Raw genomic sequence first — 23024 nt, forward strand, 5'->3', positions numbered from 1 at the left:
CCTTGGATTTAGGTTTACTTCTCTCTCAGCCATTTGATTTATCTGCATGCTGGGCTCAGTTTTCTAATCTGTAAAATGGAAACAACTGTGCTCCTTCATTCCCATCTCCTCCCAGTTTTCACTGTAGGTGGTAGAATGATTCATAAGGCTTAAAAGCCTTGTTTGTAAGTTGTCAAGTGCCAATAGTGTTTTGGGAGTCAAAAATAAGAAAAGAGGAGGGCATCGGAGTGGCTCATTTGGTTAAGCGGCCAACTCTTGATTTCGGCTCAAGTCACGATCTCATGGTTTGGGGATCGAGCCCTGTGTGGGGCTGTGCATTAACAGTGCACAGCCTGCTTGGGATTATCTCTCTCCCTCTCTGTCTGCCCCTCCCCAGCTTGCATGCTCTCTCTCCCTTTCTCTCAAAATAAATAAATAGACATTTAAAAAAATAAGAAATGAGGGCTTCTGGTTAAAGATGGTAAAGCAAAGGCATTCTGCAGAAACTGAACAAAAGCAGCAGAGAATGAAAAACACAGAAATAAATGCCATCAATGAAATAGAGAAATAGTTCCAACCCCAAACTATAAAACATGGAGCAAACTTTACACTGCATATGGGCTTGGTTATTTTTGTCTACCTAGCATACTTCTTTTTGGAGGGCGAGCCGCCTTGCGTCGTATAATAAGTCCTGCTCAGTCAGTGTTTAGAGAGGGACTCTGTGTTCCCTAGATACCTTCCCAGGGGTGATTATGAGGCCCCCGACTGGCTATCAGAGTTCTCCAACCCACCAGTCAAAGCAGTTGGTCTCAGGGTGCGCACATGATCCCAAACAGGCCAGTTGAATTCCTCTCTGGGCCTTTTGCCAAAGCCTTTGAGGAAAGTGCTCTGTCAAGTTTGTAAGTGGTAAAGATGATGTGGTCTTAGAGCCAACAGTGGCCATTTCATTGCTTCGTGGAGGATAACTCTGAGAGGGGAAGTGATGTGTAAACAGAGCCAAGGAAATGGAGCTACTGACCAAGTTTAAGGATGATATATTTATATACCCCTAGATCTAGCTGTGCCTGAGACCACCATATCCACATTGTAGATAGCTCTGTTTTGTGAACCAATGTGTTCGTTCTTTCTTTCTTTCTTTCTTTCTTTCTTTCTTTCTTTCTTTCCCTTCTTCCTTCCTTCTTTCTCTCTCTCTTTCTTTCTTTCTCTCTTTCTCTCTCTCTCTCTCTTCTTTCCTTTCTCTTCTTTCCTTTATTTATTTTGACAGGGACGGCTTACGGTACTTTAGGTTTTTGTCACTTGGAATATTGCAACCAGAAGAGTCTAGTTAACCTGCCAGAGTCTATGGAATGTAGATGAAAACAAGGGATAATTTGAGAGCAGACATTGACCTCCTCAGACATAGAGCAAGAAACAGATTTCCCCAAGAGTGAGTCTCTTAGTTCAGAAAGGTACATATCCAATAGTCTTTAATTAAAGAAATGAAACCTAAGGATGTGGGCCAGCCACAGAAGAAGGGGGGATGCCCCTGTTAAGACCCCATTCAAGATCCAGATGGTGAAAAGACAGGGGAACAGTGCTGAGGGTGATGGTCTCCTCCAGCTGGTGCGCGTCTATATACATGGGGAAGAGGGTTTGCTAGATTAGAACTCAAGCAGCCTATCATGTAACAGGGCTTTTCTGTGAGTCACAGAAACTTGCTACACACAGACCAAGGGAACACGTGCTTCAGGTTAAGAAAAAAACAAAACAAAACAGAAAATGGATTGTTCAAGAAAGCTAACTGAAGTTGAAGTCACAGAACATCCTAACTCTCTGCCTTGGTGGATCCTGTTCATTCTTCAACAAATAAATTGTTCTGTTTAGAGATAAATAATATGAGGACAAGCATTAACAGAGGACTCAAGCATAGATATGTAAAAAACATAACAAAAGACAGATGAAGAAAATGGATCACAAAAGGAACCGCCCTCTAAAAACAAGAGTTAGAACAGTTTTCCATAGTGTCAAATTTTTTTTTAAAAAAGGAAAAAGGAGCTCTTCTTTGGGTTATAAGAATTCAAATTAGAGATTCTAAGCCAACCTAAAGAGATGAAAAATATGTTTCCAGTTCTCAAGAAATGAAAGAAAAATGTGTAAACATGGAGAATAAAGTCATATTAGAAATAAAGTGAGAATGAAAACAGTTGAAAATGTAATGAGACATGGTGTACAGGTTAGAAGAAACCACTCAAAAAGAAACGAATGAAAAGTATGAAATGAGTGGAGCAATTGAAATTGATACGGGAGGCATGGCATTGGTATTCCTGAAGGAGAGGGTCCTCTTCCACGCCCCCTCCTAGTACTATCTTACTTTCAGCTAAGTGCCAGCCACTCTTCCAAGTGATTTACATACATTAACTCCTTTGGTACTCACAAGAACCAATTGAGAATGGAAGAGACCACTTTCTGAAATAAAAATTTGAATCTGAACCTCAATGGACACATCCTGTCCCAACAAAGTTTGAGGCAGAATACTCCACACTGAGATACTTCCGACAGTGTTTGGCACTAGAATACCCGGGACATAGTACACACTCAATTAGTAATTGTTGATTGGGTGGATAAATGGAAGAAGGTATCCTATGACCATTCAGGCTGCACAAGTGAGTCACATAGAAGGAGGAAGAGGCAGGCTGCCTCTGGCTTTATTAGAGCACCTCTGAGTGTCAGAAGACAGTGAAGTAGTGTCAATGAAGTTCTAAGTATAAGAAGGATAACCCAAGACTGTATCGCCAGCCAAGTTGTTTTTGAGTACAAAGGCAACAGATAGACATTTCCAGATGTGAATGAACTTGGGGACTATAGTACACATGCACTTTCTAGAAAAGTCTTGACATCAAAATGATGAGTCAAAATTCTGAAATGAAGAAGCTATGGTAAAGGCATTCATGGTGAGTATTGACTTTATTTTCATAGTGAGTTAAAAGTCTGAAAATGATGGCTATGGAACAGAAACGTTAATGATGTAATAGTCATGTAAATAACCGAAACCAGTACTTGGGAAGAAGTGTGAGTACTAATTATTTCACTTCATGAGAGGAAATAGATTTGTCAGTAGCTACAGTCTGGAAGTGAAATATAAATTTAAAAAAGAATACTTCAGCATCCTAATGTTTTTCATTATTTTTTTTCTTAACTTCAGAGAGATCTTTTAGAAACTAATATCTCTTGGGAAGACCCATCCATCTGAAGTTCTACAATTCCTTCAGTTTCATCTCAGTTTCTGTTTCTCTGTTAAATTCAAGTAAAATTTATACTTAATACTTTAAAATTACAATGACACGTATGGTATGATCCCATTTATATGTGCCCTTTACTGCCCTCCCTCCAAGTCCCTCTTCTTTCTTTTCTCTTTTCATCTGAATATATATGCAAAATATGTCTGGAATGATGTTTACCACATATTAATACTTATGGGTGGTTGGGTCCTGGATGGTTTTTTGAAAAATCTTCTTTGTACTTTCTTATATTGCCTGGCCTTAAAAATTTAATAAATGAATCATTTTTGTTTTCAAAAATAATGAAGTCATTATTATTTTAAGAAATTAAGGGTAATGTGCCTGAAAAACTGTTTCCATTTGGAAAAAACAAGCACTGGCCAGGAGGATTTTGTAGAGTCCTACCTTACTCCACTGTTTCCATTTGATAAGCATTTCTCGGTAAGCAAAGCTGAGGGGTCGGGGTTGGGGGGGCGGTGGTGGGAGACAGAGAAATGGACCCTGCCCATGAAGCGCTTGCACGGCAGCAGGCTGGCTGCTCAGGTGTGGGCTCTGGAAGAGCAACGTCAGCATCACCTGGGAGATAGTTACAAATGCAGAATCTCGGGCCCCATCCCAGACCTGTTGGATTGGAATCTGCATTTTTAGAAGATATCCAGATGATGTGAATGCACATGGAAGTTTTGGAAGCACTGTTCAGTGATGAACTCCGATGCTGGGGGAACGGAAGCAGAGCTGGAAGCTGTGCCCTGGGAGTTTAGATATGAGAGCACTTCATTCTGACTTGAAGATCAGGGGAGGCGACCTGGGGTGCGTGGTTTTGGGATGCCTCTTGTGGCTCACTTTCCGTCGGGGTTGGACATTGTGCTTTTTGCTAACAGAACGGCAGAAGCTGAGGATGTTTGACTTGGTGGCAGCAGGTTCAAAGAAAGGCAGGTGGCCCGGTGCGGCAGGAGCATGGGTCTGGAGGCTGTAGACTGCAGGGAGCCACTGACAGGTTTTCAGCAGAAGACAAGACGGACTCTGGCAGCAGAGTGAAGGGCAGGGAGAGGGGAGAGCCTGGGACAAAGGACCCCACTGAGAAGCAGCGGTTGCAGCAGTTCTGGTGGAAGATGGCCGTGTGTCAGTACCCCGCTAGGACGTGAGGGAGGAAACAGAGAGCGGAAGGTGCAGGTGCCCAGAACCAGCATGGGCAGTGACTCGCTCTGGAAGAGGGCAGCCACAGCTCCTCTCCTGGACGAGGAAGCCCCCATAGCTACCACCGTGGGAAGTCACAGGCTTTTTGCCTGAGGTGTCTTGAGGCCGTGGACTTGTACTCTAAGCTAGGGGAATTTGAGTCTTATAGGTCTCCCTTTATATGTTAGGGCACGTTTATCCCTCGCTGCTTTCAGAATTTTCTCTTTATCCTTGTATTTTGCCAGTTTCACTATGATATGTCGTGCAGAAGATCGATTCAAGTTACGTCTGAAGGGAGTTCTCTGTGCCTCTTGGATTTCAGTGCCCTTTTCCTTCCCCACTTCAGGGAAGTTCTCAGCTATTATTTCTTCAAGTACCCCTTCAGCACCTTTCCCTCTTTCTTCCTCCTCTGGGATACCAATGATGCGTATATTATTTCTTTTTAGTGTATCACTTAGTTCTCTAATTTTCCCCTCATACTCCTGGATTTTTTTTATCTCTCTTTTTCTCAACTTCCTCTTTTTCCATAGTTTTATCTTCTGGTTCACCTATTCTCTCTTCTGCCTCTTCAATCCGAGCCGTGGTCGTTTCCATTTTCTTTTGCAGCTCGTTTATAGCATTTTTTAGCTCCTCCTGACTATTCCTTAGTCCCTTGATCTCTGTAGCAATAGATTCTCTGCTGTCCTCTACACTGTTTTCAAGCCCAGTGATTAATTTTATGACTATTATTCTAAATTCACTTTCTGTTATATTGTTTAAATCCTTTTTGATCAGTTTGTTAGCTGTTGTTATTTCCTGGAGATTCCTTTGAGGGGAATTCTTCCGTTTGGTCATTTTGGATAGTCCCTGGAATGGTGCGGACCTGCAGGGCACTTCCCCTGTGCTGTCTTCAATAACTGGAGTTGGTGGGCATAAGCTAGGGGAATTTGAGCTTCACTAAGTTAAGCTAACATGGTTAGCTATGAAGCCATGTCTAATCAAGTTTATGCAAGTACCACTCGAAGAATAACCTCTTAGTGATTACCGAACAGGGTATTGAGATTATATGTAGAATTTCTAAATATGTGCTTTTTAAATCTTGGGCCACAAACCTTGGAAGACTTAAAATTTTGATCATATGAGCATTTCTTTAAAATCATGTTTTTCAATTTTGTTATGTTTGTATGTAGCTGTTTAAGTAGAATTCTATTTTTAACATTAGTTATTAAGACAGAATGCTAATATGTCTGGAAACTATATGTCTGGGGCTTCAGGCTATGAAAACATGATTAAAGCCCCCCCCCCCCCCCGCAACTCCTTGGTGATGGCCTTCTCAAATTGCAGTCAAAGAATCTAAAGAGACTACAAAGCAGGGGTAAGCAAACTGAGCCCCGTGAGCCAAATCCAGCCTATTACCTGTTTTATTGGAACACAGCCACACCCATTCATTCACCTATTGTCTGTGGCTGCTTGCCCACTTCAGCAGCCAAGTTGGGTAGCTGTAGAGACTGTGTGGCTGCAAAGCCTAAAATATTTACTTCCTGACTTGAATCTATACAACTTGAGTCTAATTCTAAAAATGAAGTGTCTTTTTCTTAGGGTAAGGAAAGTTTAGCTCAAAATTTGCTAAATTTTCTTTTTATCGTATGCTTATGATAATTAGCACATTTAAAATTTAAATAGGCTTTAAAATTTTTAAAATACCTTTAAAATTTTCTTTCCCATTTTCTTACATGTGATTTTTTTCCAAATGGAAATAAATTTATTGCTTTTTTTCCCCTCGCTTCCAAATCCTTCTTAATGTCTTTATAGTTCTGCTTTAAAGCAGGAGTCAACAAACTACAGCCCAGGAGCCAAATCTGGCCAGCCACCTGTTTTGGTTTGTTCTGTTATACAGCCCTTGAGCTAAGAATGGTTTATACATCTTTAAGTCATTACACTTAAATGGTTACAAAAGTACTTACATAATAGCTTCTATTTTGCCATTTGGCCTGCAAAGTGTAAAATGTATACTGTCTGGCTCTTTAAGAAAACGCTTGCTGAACTCTGACTTAATCAAAATAATTGAAAAACCTGTCTAAATAATAGAGAAATCTGAATTTTAGAATATTTTTAAAGAAATATACTTTATTTCTTCAGTGCATATGTGGTCCAGAAGTAGGTGTTGTTATTGTGACTGATTGGTGGATGAGCAGTCAGCCTGTGTGTGGCATTGCCTTTACGACAGAACTTGGTTCTGGTGTTCAGAGTGAAATGTAGGACTCCAGTCAGTGACTGGGAAGAGAACACCTTACTTTTGCTCTGATCGGTAGTCGATCAGAGGCCTGGGAATGCCATATAGCCATTTCACCTTCTTCACTACTCCAGCCTGATTACAAAACAAAGGAAGGGCAGAACCGATAGAACTGCAGAAAGATGGAGCCAAAGCCCTGATCACACCACACCTAAAACCCACCCTAGTGTTCAACTTTTAGATTATATGAGCCAGTATATTCCATTTTGGGGGTAAGTCTGTTAGAATTAGGTTTTTGTTGTTGTTATTGTTATTTGTAGATGAAGATACCGTAACTAATTAAATGGTGTTATTCTGCCTCCTAGAAGAATTTCACAAAAGAGCTTTAAAGAATGATTTTTGGAATTGTTTTATTATTGGACATCAAAAATCATTGCACGAAAATTAATTATGGTCTTTGACAACATGGGACAGGAAACTGGGAAGAAGAACAATTATACTGGATGACTGAATCAAAATACAGAAACATCTGATAGACAGGATCCCTTTGCCTAATATAACTGTGAGATTTAATGAATCCACCATGGATGGAGAAAAATCTGCATTTGCTGCATATGTGAGAAAAAGAACAAGAATTGACCAACACTGTGATGTGACCACCAAAACCACTAATGTAGCTCTAGGCTGCATTATTTAGAATCTCTCTTCTTTGTTCCTCAGGCCATACCTTTATCTCAGTGCCGGGTTCCAGACTCTAAATGGATCCCGACAAACTGCCACTCACTCAGAGTAACTGAATAGGCTGGCAAAGAGATTTGAAACCACATCCCATGAGGATGTGTTGAGGGACTGGAGAAATTCGTTGCTGACATCAGTGATGGCAGCTGTAATAACAGTAAACATTTACTGGGTACTGGGTACTTACTAGGTACCTGGAATTCTGCTAGCAATCCCACATTGGATCATTTAATTCTCACGACAACCTTATATAGAGGGTTACTATTATTCACCACCCCCTCATATATAGATGAGGAAACCAAAGCTTTCCTGGTTTGGAAAACGGACCTGGAGTCACACAGCTAATTAGTATGATGATAATTAGCTAATGATGTAGCTAATTGAACCATGGGATTTAAACCATAGGAGATGATGTTAAGTGGTCACACCACATTTTTAAATATGTGAAGGATTGTCAAGAGGAAGAAGGATAAAGATGTGTTTCATATGGCTCCATTTAGTACATAGAACCAGGAAGTTACAGGAGAACAGATTTCCACTAACTATAAGGCCACCCATTCTTCTCTTCTCTGGCAGGGAGAGGATTTTCTTTTCTTGATGCCCCTCTCCCCACCTCACTCCTATTGTGGGACTTCTGTACTGCTCCCCAGAAGCCCTGTAAGGCATACCCTGGTCAGACTAGACAGTTCTTCCTCAGTTTTTGTCTTCTTTGACCTGAGTTAGTCATGCCTGTCTTCTCAGCATGCTTGAGATGCATGAGAACATATTTTATTTCTCTTCTTCCTTTGCACTCCTTTTCCCCTTGCGATCCTTTATATGAGTATTTGACAAGGCCTTGTCCTGAGATTCTGGTCTCCAAGCCACAAACCTGATGACTCTAGTTCCTATATACCACTCTGAGCTTTAACAGAACTCTTTTCCTGATTTCCACATCTTCTTTGCCGATACTCCATTTTTCACCAGAAATCAATATGGCAAACCTCACGTGTGCTTTACTCCTCACACTGTTCTACCCCCTAACCTTCCCATTTCTGTTGATGGCAACCCTGCTATCCTGCTTCTCCAAGTGCACTTTCTGTCCTTTCTTCTACCTGAAATCAACCACCAATCCTATCAGCTTTTCATTTACAGAATCTCTTCAATTTGTTGTTTTCTCCAGTCCCACTGGCTCCCCCGAAGAATTAGTTCTTGTTACCTGTCTCCAAGTCTCCTAAATGTTCTTGGCACAACTCCAGATCCCATTACTTCCTTGCGATAGAACCTAAGACAGCTCCTTACTGCCCAACAGACCAGCCCATTGCCTCCACCCAGAGTTTCAGGCAGCTGTTCCCTGTATGTCCCAGCAGAAACCTCCTATTCCTTCCTTGCTGGCCCTGTGCAATTATCCCGTACTCTGAGTACCAGGCTGCTCATGCTTCTCTCCTGAGAGTAATGTTATCACTTGCTGGTTCAACTTTTATTCTTTAAGACCCACTTTGTGGCCCACATCTCCCTCTCACTAATCACTTCCTTCTCAGCATCCCTCCAGTTCTTATGAACTGCTGACTTTCACAGTCTAGTACTTGATTAGAGACTCCATTGGAATTTTCCATTAAAAAAAAAAGGTGCTTAATTCCTTCAAGTAGATTTTAGACTTCTTCAGGGCAACTCTTCATATATTCTTTATCACAATAACATCCAGCATTGGATTATTCAGACAGGTGCTTGTTGACCCAGAACAAAAGAAAATACTAACATTGACTGTTAAGTTCTTCAAACGTACCAGTCACTGTACTAAGGAGAGGAATTGCCCTCATATTAAGATTAGAAAACCAAGGCTAAAAGCTTAAGTAAGTGGCCCAAATCCACATAGCTGATAAGTGTTGGACCCAGGACCCAGGGAGTTTGGATTCAGAGCCTGCAAACTCAATCACTGTATACTGATGATCACGGAGGGTATTAGTAAATCCCAATCCATGCTCTTTTTGAGAATTAGTCAGACCCAGCACTGTTGAACTTTGGTATATCATAAGAAAAAGGACCCTTCTTTTTTTTCCCCCCACCCAGAAGTGGGGATACATAAATGTGGTATAATTTAGGGAGGCAACCTCATCACTGGCCATGACTCAGAGGGAGTGGACCAGTGACTTTGGAAAGCTATTAGTTGAAAACTATCCTGCTTGATTTCAGTAGTTGCTTAGGACAATAGTGAAAAGAAGGACTTGCCTCTATTGTTCTCAGACTTTCTTGTTATTTCTAGGAGTGATGAGTGTGAGAACTTCCTTGGCCTCACACCCTGTCACACTCTTGGTATTTTACCTTCTCATAGGGTAGATCTACTTTATTTTTGTCTTCTTTGAGATCTGTTCCATTTGAATCTCAACTCTTAGAGTGTTGACAAAGAAGATCCATCTCAACCCACACTCTTTCTTTGATTCGCCAGGGAGATCTTGCTACCAGATCTATGTTTTTCCACTGAATAAAAATAAAGCAATTGTCTCAGAGTATGAAATAATTAGACATTTTGAGGAAGATTAGCTTGATCTTCAGTCTACTAAATGATAAAACCAAGTGTCAAATGTTTTTAAAAAAAGGACATTTTATGGAAAAAAGTGATATTTGGAGAAGCTAATCTTTAGGGCAGCAGTAAAAGCCAAGGGCCAGGAGGTAGCACTGAACATTTCCTAGGAATCTTATTACACAGGCACACATTTGGATGCTTGTGAGTGACCCTGGCCACAAGTATATCCATTCTTTGTGATTTTTTGATAAAAAAAAAAAATGTTGTAAAACTTGCTCTCCGTGTTTTTTACCTTGGAATTTTGTACAGATGTTTAAAATAAGTGCTTTTAAGTATCACTGTAGCTAAAGAAAAGTTGTATCCTTCCCATATGGTCTCTACATTAACTATAACCTTAAAAAGGCGGGGTGGGGGGCAATATAATCCTGCTATTGGCCAGCCACTAGTCTTTTATTTGGAACACAGAATATTATCATCTGGGGGCTTCCTGAATTTACCTTCAATTTTTTCACATTTAGACTGTTTCTAAAAATAAAGCATTTTGAGGAACACTAATGAATTTTTTTTTTAATTTTTTTTTTCAACGTTTTTTATTTATTTTTGGGACAGAGAGAGACAGAGCATGAATGGGGGAGGGGCAGAGAGAGAGGGAGACACAGAATCGGAAAGAGGCTCCAGGCTCTGAGCCATCAGCCCAGAGCCCGACGCGGGGCTCGAACTCAACGGACCGCGAGATCGTGACCTGGCTGAAGCCAGACGCTTAACCGACTGCGCCACCCAGGCGCCCCACTAATGAATTTTTAAAATGGAAACAGGATACTCTGTGATGAAGTAGAAGGAACTGTGAATTGGAAATTATGAGACCTGGGCTCCACACCTGACCCTGCTTTTTGACCTTGGGCACATCTGACCAATTTGGGAATAACTTTCTTGTGTGCAGGGAGAGAGAGGAAGGGCCTCTTATAGCTCCTGAATGCTGGTCTTTTGTGATTCCTGCATACCAGAGTTCTTTCTTATTGCAACAGTGACCTCTTGTGGTATATATCCTTATCAGTTTTTTGATTTGCAAAGTAAACTTAGGATGTATGTATGTATGTATGTATGTATTTACTTTTTGGTGTTTCTGGTAACTATTTAATATTTTAAGCAAATCCGACTTGTTTTTCAATCAATAAATCTTAGTTGGAAATCAGATGTTATAATTAAAGGGGTATAGAGTATCAAACCACATCTTATAAACAATTCTCTGTGGTTTCTTGACAAGCTACATATAACCAGCTCTACACTTATAGAAAGAGAAATACTTTGGTTTTTGTGCTGAATGGTGTGCGTATTCCTCTTCCTCCTAGGGAGCAGGGGAAGAGGTGTTCGAGAGCCTCATCATATTCCAGCAGCTCAGACGTGAGCCGACTGGAAGCCAGAGCAGGTGAGGTGCTTGTGTTCTTAAAGGTCTCCAGTGCTCCTTCCTCATCAGCATCTCCATTTGTAGGAAAGACATTTACACTGAACATGTCTGCTGTCGGCTCTCTGTTTGAAAACTCTAGTAACTTCGTCCAACTTGGTCTCACATCAACATTTGTTTTTATACATTTTTTATTATTTTTACAAGTCTTAAAATTCTTACCATTACCCAGTTCTAGTGCCCCAAACATTTATAGATTACAGTATTAGTGATCGTACGAGAAATTATTTTGTAAAAGCACTTGGAAAATTGTAAAACCTGACACTGACATAGTTCTTAAGTTCAAAACCTGAGTTCAAAATCATTGCTCACTTAAAGGAAACTGTATTAACTGTGTGAATTCAGCCTTTTGGGGCTTTAATCTTTTGAGAAAAAAATATATGACAATATAAATCACAGGCTAGAAATGATGCAAAATATATTCATGCAATGAAATATGGCGGTTAGAAACATGAATTAGACTACACTTATAATATTGACTGAAATGAGTGCACATAATATTACATGAAAACATTAAGTTGCAGAAACAATGACATTATGCTGTTTATGGATGCAGATCCAGGTGGTGACATGTAAAGTCAAACATGATAAAAATAACCACCTGATTTAAAATGGCAGTGACCCAGGATGCTGGGTGGCTCAGTCAATTAAGCGTCTGACTTCAGCTCAGGTCATGATCTCATGGTTCCTGAGTTTAAGCCCCTGCGTCAGGCTCTGTGCTGACAGCTCAGAGCCTGGAGCCTGCTTCAGATTCTGTGTCTCCTTCTCTCTCTGCCCCTCCCCCACTCATACTCTTTCTCTTTCTGTCTCAAAAATAAATAAACACTAAAAACAAAGAAATTTAGAATGGCAGTGACCGTTGGAGGGAGAGGAAGGAGGGGGAATGGACAGGGGGAGGCACCTATATCTGTAATGTTTATTTCTTTGAAATAAGGGAGAGGCTAAAAATACGATTCATATTTGACCAAACTATTTGTGGGTACACAGGTGTTTGTTATATTCTTCGCACTATTTTCGTGCACATGAAATTTTATGAAACCAAACTATCGGGCTCGAAAAGTATTTTATTACTTTCACAACTAACTTCTTATCAATAAAATGACTTTTGTGGCCAATGGGAATTTCTGTAACACTCAGGAAAATCTTAGACTGATTTCCACATCAGAATTGTTGCTAAGGATTTTACACTTACTTGCTAAAAACATCAGCCAATAAACATTGTGTCAAGTTTTTGTATCCAGAGCTCAAAGCTGTGGTTAAAACCTATAACCACTGAGACAGCAAAATCGTCAAAAACATGCTGAAATTTCTGCTTGACTTACCCAATTTCCTGTTGAATCATAATTTTTATATTTAGCAAACTGTGAACCTAGAGGAAAGTGCTTTCTAAAATATTAGGTTGTTGCCCAAGACTGAGGCAAAGTTTATTTATTTAGTTTTTGTAAATCTTAAAGAGTAATCACAGGATTCCATGCTTCAGTTGCTAGAATGGAGACTGGTTAAGTATATAAAATGGGATTTTTGCAGAAAGCAGAGTTGGGGGAGGGGCACAAGGGGGGGGAAGACGTGCAAAGGCTGGAGCTGGGCACCACCGCTCACACTGATTCTTGGGAGAGGGCTGAACCCTTACGCCACAGTGTCTGGTTCACTTCTCTGAGAGGAGACAAGTCGGAAGGGCCTGCAAGAACCTTTCCTTTCCCAAGGTTAAACAAACTGTTCTGTGATTTCTGGCTCCCCCCTGTAATTCAGTTCTTCCCAGGGTGAGCATGTTATTGATTTTGTTTGTCCTGAGAAGCAGATTGATAATCATCGTTTCTCACAGAGCTGTTTTATTTAACAGCATATTGCATGGGAGGTAAAAATGCTGATTTGGACTTATTGGACTTGGAGTCTGTATTTCTAGTAAACTTAAGTATGCCATAAATATTTGGTGATTAAATTATTTGTCTGAGTTATTATCTTCTGGCTTTTCACTTGCCTTGATATATGTTGACTTTATTCACATTCTTTGGACTTTGTGTCAGATACTTGGGACTATGAGCAGCCATGTATTCTGCTTGAATATTCAGGTTTACTTTTAGACTCCGTACCTGTAATTTATCAAGGTTAGGGTAGGCTCATAAAAGTAATGACCTAAAAGATTGAGATGGTGGTCTAGCATCCATTACCTACGGTTCTGAAATCCCAAAGCTGCAGCTTGGGAATGCTCTGAAAGCTGAAGTATTTTTCAGACTCATTTAGTGGCCGTGCCTGACCTGAACTGATGGTAGGCCAAGATTAGTCTTTCTTTTATTGGCGTGAATATGCACATATCTTGCTGCAGGGTGCTGCCGGAAGACCCTACTGGGGGTGGTGTGTAATATGCAGTGTGTACCATTTTGCCTTACTAAGGTTCAAAACTTTTTGAATCCCAAACCACATCTGCTCCAAAGGCTTTGGATAAGGGATTGTGAGCCCGTACTAACGTGGACCGATTTTGTCCTAAAGACATTGCACCTTTGTGTATTATGGTGAATTTTTCTTTATGGGTTAGACAGATTATGTGAAGATGTGCTATGCAAACTGTTGACAGCACACCTACACTATTTAATTATAGCTTCGTTGACAACCCCTTTCTGTCTACTTTTTCTGCTCAAATGCTCTTCACACCCAGCGTACATCATCCCCTCTTCATATCAGGAAGCCTTGATAAGAGGCAAGCCTGGACTCACTGCAACTGGAATGGCTATTCTCAGGGTGGAGCGGATTAGAGGGGGCCTCCGTGCACTGGGAGGCATGGGTAAATTGCATAGTCTCCCTGCTTCTCCTGGGTGCCATTGTCACCGTGCACCTGGGAAGTGTAGACTGTATGTATATTTCTTTTCTTCTCAAGAGTAATATAAATACAGGAGCACAAAAGAAATTAATAACCCCTAATCCTAACTTGGAAATGACCCTTCTTACCTCATTTTACAGAGCAAAGTGATGCGACTTGCCCACAGTCTACCAGCTAGTAGGTGGGAGAGCTAGGATTCAAACCCAGACAGTGAATCTAGAACCTGTGCTCTTAACAGGCCTCCCTGGTCAGCCGGTTGTTTTGTTTTGTTTTGTTTTGTTGCCCAGTTAAAACAATCTAAAAATAAATAGGCCATACACCTTTTCATTGCTCTCTCTCTCTCTCTCCTTCCTCTCTATGAAACCCTCGTTGTGCTTATCATTTCTTTTCTTTCTTTGTGTGTTTATTCATTTTTGAGAGAGACAGAGCACAAGCAGGCAAGGGGCCTGGGAAGGAGGGAAGGAGACGCAGAATCTGAAGCAGGCTTCAGGCTCTAAGCTGTCAACACAGAGCCGGGTGCAGGGCTTGAACTCATGAACTGAGAGATCATGACCTGAGCTGAAGTTTGACACTTAACCAGATGAGCCACCCCATCTCTATCATTTCTAAGTCTTCATGTGATATATGTAGGATCTAGGCACCCACTGTGGACACTTGACTGATCGGTACTGGGTCCACTCTGAGCGGGCACAGACTCTAAACCAGTATAGACTGGGCACCATGTGAAGGCCTTATGGGGCAGACTTCAGAGAAGGGAGGCTAAGCACTGCTCCTGAGGGTTCGCACAGCAGTGCCTCCTCCAACTACACTGTCTTGCTTTAGATAGTGAGATATAGCCTGTGTGAAATGTAATCATGATTTGCAGTTTCTAATATGATTCACATTTCCCTCCTACCTTTCAGTTTACTGTTTTTGCTGTAGCGGTGGAATAGCATAGAGAGAGGTCAAGTGCAAGGGCTATGGAGCTATATGACCGTGGGCAGGTAACTTAATACTCCTGAGCCCCACTTTCTTCATCTGGAAATGGAGAAAATTTGGGCACCTCCTCATAATGTTGTTACAAAAATTAAATAGAGGCATGCTGCATCTTAAAGTACCCGATCAATGGTAGCTATTACTCTTCTACAGCCTTCATTCATGGGCAGCATCTGTTTTTGATAATTCGCTGGTATTATGCAGCTGGATAAACTTCAGACAGCAGTGGCCTGTTGCTTTTTAATTAGGAAAATGAAATTCACATTTGTTGTTGCTAGACGTTAGGCACTGGGCTCTGAGCTTTACCTATATCATGTCTTTTAATTCTCATAGCCCCGAAGGCAAAGATTTTCGTCTTCTGTTTCACCGATGAGGCTCAGAAAGGGTGAAAAACCAGACCCCGGTCACCCAGTACATCTGTGATGAAGCTGTGATCTGAACTGACATCTGTCAATGCCCAAAGCACAGGCTTTTCCCACCACGCCGCACAATGATGTGGACATTTTATTTTCTATAGGAAAGAAAGTTTCTGCAGGCCTTCTTCCTTTGAGAAAAATTTTCATCAAACATTTTCAAAATCCTTATTCTTTACATATCTATAGTTTTCTATTTATTCCATATTACGGAGAGTACAGAGTAGTACATTTAAAATAAAAAATAACTCAAAACTATCTGTCTTCCTGGGCACCTGGCTGGCTCAGTCAGTGTAGCATGTAGCTCTAGATCTCAGTGTCATGAGTTCATGCCCTGTGTTGGGTGTAGAGCTTACTTAAAAACAAACAAACAAACAAACAAACAAAACAAAATTACCACCTGTTTGCCTTACAATAATTCCAACATTGACAAAGCTTAAGACATTACACAATGTCCCAACCAGAGTTTCAAGTTCTAATTTCTTTACATGATCTTATCTTGAGTTTGATTTGAGGTGCTTTTATTAAGAGACACATAGTTCTAATTAGAATTAGTTGGGCTTAGGGGGCGAGGTATAATTTAATTACAAAGTTGGTTAATTTTAGTGATGAATAGCAGACCTGAGATGGTGCTCTAGGTACAACTCCTTTTTCACAGCTTTCTCCTGATCTGGGTTTCTTTTGCAGTCTCAAAAGCCAACTTGCAAGAAAAGGATACAGAAATAGAAGTAGACGAAGTCTTTTGGAATACAAGGATCGTACCGATTTTGCATGAATTAGAAAAGGGTAAAAAAACAAGTTTGTTTTAAATTGAGAATGTCTGTAGTTATTTATATGTTCCCCATTGCACTGATATTTTTAGTATGCTTTGACTACCATTTCTGTGAACATGTTCAAAAACAAATGGAGTTATCTCTTTATTCACCTAATAATGTATATATGAAGTACATGCAAACCTAATTTTTAGTGACTAAAAATTACACTTTAAATGCTGGAAGAGAGCTTACTTCTAAAATCCCCCATGGAATATAAATGAATTCATCACCTTCTATCCGCCCAAGGAAATGCTGGTTTGAACTCTCCAGGGTGACAGTTAATACATGAAAGTGAAAGATTAAAACAGATTTCAGGCCCCTGAAACTTTGACTAACTCTCATAGACTGGCATCTGTGGCAGGTGTGCCGATGGTTTTCTAGATCCAAAGGTGTATTTCCTACTCTTGTAAGGCTCCCACACCTGTTGGGAATGCCACTCAGAGCTGGAAGCAACCTGGAGTGCGCCCAGCCCTCATACTCTGAAGTGTCCCAGCAGTAAAGGCCGGTGATCAGTGGGTCTCTACAAAAGGTGACCTGTGGAAAGGTTGTCAGGAGCATGACCCCTGCCGTCTCTCCTTCCCGGCTCCTTAGAGATTCCATTTCTGTAGTGAAAATGGGCTCCCTCTGGAGCTGTAGTCACGGCTCCAGGCTAAGCTCAGCAACTGGCACACACACATAGTAGGCCCTCACCAGGCATTGTGGAATGAGTGCTCCATGGAGGAGCAAACCGCAGGATAGCCTTGGGAAGAGGACCTCAGAGAAGCAGGGTAAGTAAGTCCTCCCCAGCAAGCAACGAAGTCATGTAAAAGACCTACTTCCCAAAAGGTTCGAATGGCCTCACGGCTCCTTGGCTCCCTGTTGTACTTGGCTGTGTTTGTGGTTCATGCGGGAGCCCTGGGCAGGGTTTCTGGCTCCGGTGTTGCTACTAACTAAGCCTGTGGCTGTGGGGGAACCACCTAATCTCTGCACGGCAGTGTTCTCATGCCAGGTGATGGTGGTTTAGACTGGACCATCATCTCTGTCCACTGCAGCTCAAAACCACTGAGTGATGACTTTCCTCCCTCTGCAGCTACTAATTTTCACCCTCAGATTAGCGAGCCAGCTTAACTTTGGGCCCTTTATTTTAGGAGATGTGTGCAAAAACTAGTGACGAGCAATCAGTCTGGGCAAAGGTTAACAAAGGAGAACATGCTAGGGAGAGCACAGTAGGAAGAGTGGTCTGGGGCACGAAGCCCTGTCTCAGAGGAAGTCTTCAGTCTGAAAGATTTTACGAGAGTTCTGAGAACACCAACAGAGAAAATTGAACTGGAGTTTGGGATTTGAAATGTGGGTGAATCTGCCTTCTCGGAGGATTGTTGGCCCTGAAGTATGGCATCTCTCCCTCTCCCAGATGCAACTTTAAGAACAGTACATGGGGGAAGGACTGGGTTACTTGAGCTTTTGAGCATCTTTCTTTCTTCCTTCCCCTTCCATCCTTCCTTCCTCCCTCCCTCCCTCCCCCTCTCTCTCTTTCTTTTTCCCTCCCCTTTCCTCCTCTCCCCTCCTCTTCCCTTCCTTTAATTCTTATTTTCCGTTTTATTTTTCCATAATTTCAGAGTTATAGAAAAGTTTCAAGAATAGTACAAAGAAATCCTGTATGCCCTTACCTCAGATTTCCCAAATATACATGTTTTACCACATTTACTTCATTATTCTCTTTCTCTCTTCCCCCCTCTTGCTCTCTTTTTCTCGGTATCCCCCACCACCACCACCACCACCACACACACATAGGCATTGTTTTTTTTCCTTTTTTGAACCATTTGAGAACAAATTGCCAACGCGATGTCCCTTATCCCTAGGACTCTGGCACACATTTTAAGAAACAAGGACATTCTGTTACATATCTGCAAATTATCCTACAATGCTATACAAACCATATTCAGATTTTGCCAGTTACCCTAATAATTTCCTTTATAGAAAAAGCAAATCCCGGATCATAAGTTCAAGTTATTTGTCATAGCTCTTTCATGATCTTGACATATTTGCCAATTATGTTATAGACTGCCCCCACAAGCTAGTTTTCTCTGGTAGTTTCTCACAGTTAGACCCAGACTAGGCATTTGGGGAAGGTGTGTGGCATGAATACTGCTGTGTCCTTCTCAGTGCATCATAGCAGAAGGCACATGATGCTGACCCGGTCCATTACTGGGGGTATGAACTTTGATCACTCGGGGAAGGTGGTATCTAGGTTTTTCCACTGTGAAGTTACTGTTTTCTCCTTTGCAATTAATAAGTATCTCATGGGGGAGAAGTTACTTTGAGGCTACATTGCTTTCTGTTACTTATCAAACTTTCACCCACTAGCTTCAGCCCTTTGAGAATCTTGAAAGCTCTTAAGTTCAAGTTGTCTTTTGAGGCTATATGGCATTTATTACAAACCAACTGGTGTAAAGTTAATTTGATCGACAGTTTAAAATTTGACCCGTGAGCCTTTCCTTTTTAACTTATTTTAAGCTAAAACAGCTACTCCTAGTTGAATGCACCATGCTGAAGAGTTTGCAGAGGGAAGTATTAGACAAATGCCTTGAGGTCTACCCTCTACCAGAGAGTGGTCCACGGCCTGGACTTGGGGTTTGTGAAGAAACTGCCAGTAACAGAAGAATCAAACAACAAAACAAAAGCGTTCTTACAATAGAGCTCAGGTTTTCCCCTTTATCTAAAGTTAGTCTAAGTCATTTCCCAAAAATTCATTTATTTAAGTGCATAACTGAAAGGCATTGAAGGTTACTGAGCTATTGAGGTTTAAAATTTTTTCTTAGATGTTATTGTTGAAAAGAGCTAAAAATGGCCTGAGTCATTTCCTTCTTCAGGCACACACTTCCTCTGTGTGGGCTTTTAAGAGCACATTATGGTATTTATTTAAGATTGGTTTCCTAATTTTAAATTCTGTGATGGAATCTACCAGATAATATTTTTCAACTGAATATCTTAGACCTTGGATTCTTATATTTCCCCTCATATTCCATTTTGTGTGGTAATTTTCTTCCTTTATGCCTATTGGTATGGATACCACTTTCAAAAATTGTTGCCCTCAGACTTCTACCTATAAAACAAGATGTTCTAGGTTTCTCCTATTTTCCAACTAATGCCTTTTTTTTTTTTTACTCTCCCCTCTCTTGTAATAACCACCTGTAAATAATGGTGGGTGAGGTGACATTTTGAGATTTTGTTCCATTTGAGCCCTCTTTTCTCAGATAATGAGCATTGTTCTCAGAGAAAAACATTGATCATTGTTTTCATCAACAGATATATTAGAAAGCCAGTATATATGAAACTATGTTATAGATTGTCAGTACAGTATTCTCATTGTACCATGCTCTGTTGATGCAAAGATATGTACAGTATTCTCATTGTACCATGCTCTGTTTGATACAAAGATACAAAGACACAATTCCTACTCACTTAGCATGGCATCTGTTTGAGAGCACTGGGCATATAACACAACACTCGTGTGTATGTGAAAAAAAAAAAAAAAACAAAAACCAGGCTACAGAGTAATGTTTGTTGAATGTAGAAGGCTGCGACTTTTCTGGAGGAGCCAGAATATAAACAGAGCCTTAAAGGACCAAAATCAGTAGGAATGAAGATGAGGAGAACATTCTAGGCCAGTGGAACTATGCCACAAAGGGTTGGAGGCAGAGACACAGTGCCGTGCTTCGCTGAGACTGAACCAACCAAGCACTGTGAGGTGGAAAGCATTTGGAACAAAGCAGACCCAACTGGAATAGGTGCAATTCATTCTTTACTGCACTCTTTGAAAGACTGTGTGTTCTAGATAAGCTGACCGATGAGTAAATAAGTCAACATTATAGGGGTGGATCAACAAAAAGGAAAAAAAAAAAGCAGGTCGATGGAAATTACAAGAGAAGGGGAAAAAAACATTCAGGGATTTGAAGATGTTCTGGGAAATAACAACGGGGTTTTACTTACACTGTGTTTGACACACTTGAAAGTTTGACCTTAATTAGTAAGTGCCGCTTTACTCTCTTTGCTCTGACAGAAGAAAACATTGAAACAATTTGTGCTGCTTGCACACAACTTCATCACGCTTTAGCAGAAGGAAACATGCTTGGAAATAAGTTTAAGAGAAGAAGTATTCTCCTGAAGACCCTATATAAACTAGTTGATATTGGTTCAGACTTGCTCAGCCTTAAACTTGCAAAACTTATTCTAGCAGTAAGTTTTTCTTTCCTCTGGTCTAGTAGACTGTAGCACTTAAAAGTTTTATCTAACGCTTTGTTTGTAAATATTACAAAGAAGATTAGAAATGCAGTGTGTTCATTTAGAAGCTTGAAAAGAAATTAAGGTAATAAATTGACATCTCAGAATTTGGGAAGTACTATCTAAGGAACTAAGGCTGAGTACGTGGAAAATGCTCAAATAAACGCTTACATTTGGACTGTGGCTAAGCTTCAAAAAAAGGTGACAATAGGCAAATACATGCAAAACAGCTTGTCAAGTAACTTGAGATCAGTATCGGAGCATGCAGGCTGTGGTTTCTGCCCCATGGTTTCTGCTCGGTGCTTGATTCTGCTACATGATTTAATAAATAACTTAGGATAATGTGGGCCATGGACACAATGGCCAGGTGCTTTATGAACCAGTATGAAACAGAGAAACAGCTGCATGTGGTCATGGGAAGGTGGTAACAGAAGGCTCCCGTGAGGTGTTAGAAGAAAAGGCCAGACACCAAATAAAAGTCTGTAGAAACTCTGTCTCGAACAAAATGATATCATTGTTTGAGGGGAACGCTTTGTTGCCACAGCCATAAACAGTTGGAAACAAAAGATAAGACACAGTTATTATAGAATGTTCTAAAAGAGCCGCTAAAACAAATGAATGAAGCTTTGTTGACCTAGTTTCATAAAAGTGATAGCTATTATGTTAACACCCATAATTCATATAATTTAAAATCTGAAAGTACACAGGGAAGGTAAGCATTGGCATACTTAGAGTTTAGTAAGAGTGCCCGCTGTTCCTTAGTTTGATGTCTTTGATGAAGCAGAATATTCTGACTACGTACTCTATGTAATTTTTTGAAGAAGCTACATTCTTATTCAGCTGTCATCAAAAACTATTCACCCTCTTGTAAAAAAAAAAAAACTGTAATATGTGACTCAGAAAGTAGCATTTCTTTGAAATAGTGACTTCAGCAGTATTTTAATCCCCTCATTGAGGATAACTGGTCAATCAGTTTTAATGAAGCAAAAAGAGCATAAGCCACAGAGATAATTCAAGTCAAAAGTTGTAGGTAGACTATATATGTTAACTAACTGGAATTTAAACATAAGCTTGAAAAAGAAAAGAAAAAGTTGTAGGTAGAGGCAAAAAGATATCTGCCTGCTCTCCCTGTTTCGTCTCTGACCCTGGGTTTGGGGGACTCCCTTGGCCCAGGAGAGCCCCTGGGAGCTGGAAGCCTCTACAGTGTAGCTGCCCCAAGATGCCGGCTGCTGAGGGATTGACTGCCTTTTGGTTTTTCATCTGGATCCTAGACGTTTTGCTCCGAACCAAGCCAAAAACTAGAGAGAGGAGGAGGAAAATGCCACAAATTAATCCGTGCTTTGCCGAGAAAATATCATTTTGGTTATAAAAGGTGCCATTCAAATTAATTATACACATGACACAATTTATTTTAGGGTAAAGGGCTAAGTGATTGCCAGGCAGCGATCGCGTTCTGAACTAAATTTGATTAGATAAGGCTCTCTCTGTGACATTGACTGCCTTGCTGAATCAGAGTCAAGACTGGCTAGGCTGCACTCCAGAGTGCAGAGATGGGCAGGTTGTTCCTTCTGATTAACTATAGAACCAGGTCAGGAGGGACTTCCAAGGCCATCACTCCCAACTTCCCATCTGCTACCTGAATCTCCCCTAATGTTCCAAGCAAGACACTGTTTTGCATGGGCCTTGGTGTTGGAATTCTATGTAAGTTTTAAAAAGGCCACATCATAAAAAGCTGTCGGAAAAGCAAATAATAGTAATAATAAAGATATATGGAACCAAGATGTTTTTAATATCTTCTCTAGTGTCTGCCAATATTTTACCTACCAGTGTAGTGTTACAATTCAGACATTTAAAATTATTTATAGTTAAAAAAAACTTGGTGAGCATAATGTCAGTTTTTCTGATTTCTTGCCTTGTTTTTCTTTTTGGTTAAGTAGGTTGGGGGGTTTGCCAGACAGTGATTTTAATTTTAACCTTTGTGTCAAAAGATCTTTCTGGAGCACCTGGGTGGCTCAGTCGGTTAAGCATCTGACTTTGACTCAGGTCACAATCTCGAGGTCCGTGAGTTCGAGCCCCGCGTCGGGCTCTGGGCTGATGGCTCAGAGCCTGGAGCCTGCTTCGGATTCTGTGTCTCCCTCTCTCTCTGCCCCTCCCCCGTTCATGCTCTGTCTCTCTCTGTCTCAAAAATAAATAAACGTTAAAAAAAAATTAAAAAAAAAAGATCTTTCAAAAATTTATCAGTCTACATTAAGAGATTTTTTAGGGGCACCTGGGTGGCTCAGGTTAAGTGAATTGGTTAAGTGTTTGACTTTGGCTCAGGTCATGATCTCATGGTTCGTGGGTTCGAGCCCTGCATCAGGCTCTGCATTGACAGCACAGAGCCTGCTTGGGATTCTCTCTCTCCCTCTCTCTCTCTCTCTCT

At 40.8% G+C, this 23024-nt stretch overlaps 1 protein-coding gene across 3 annotated transcripts in view; it reads left to right on the forward strand.

Moving 5' to 3' along the window:
* Positions 1–23024, forward strand: part of ARMC2 (armadillo repeat containing 2) — a 107878-nt gene that overhangs the window by 28945 nt on the left and 55909 nt on the right. For all 3 annotated transcript variants that reach the window (XM_040474326.1, XM_040474327.1, XM_040474328.1), the window contains 3 exons: positions 11212–11288; positions 16215–16313; positions 20382–20557. In XM_040474326.1, coding sequence (XP_040330260.1) covers positions 11212–11288; positions 16215–16313; positions 20382–20557 — 352 coding nt within the window. The remainder of the gene's footprint in view (positions 1–11211; positions 11289–16214; positions 16314–20381; positions 20558–23024) is intronic.

Source organism: Herpailurus yagouaroundi, unplaced genomic scaffold (assembly GCF_014898765.1).
Source record: "Herpailurus yagouaroundi ecotype Mexico unplaced genomic scaffold, PumYag 139, whole genome shotgun sequence".
NCBI lineage: Eukaryota > Metazoa > Chordata > Mammalia > Carnivora > Felidae > Herpailurus > Herpailurus yagouaroundi.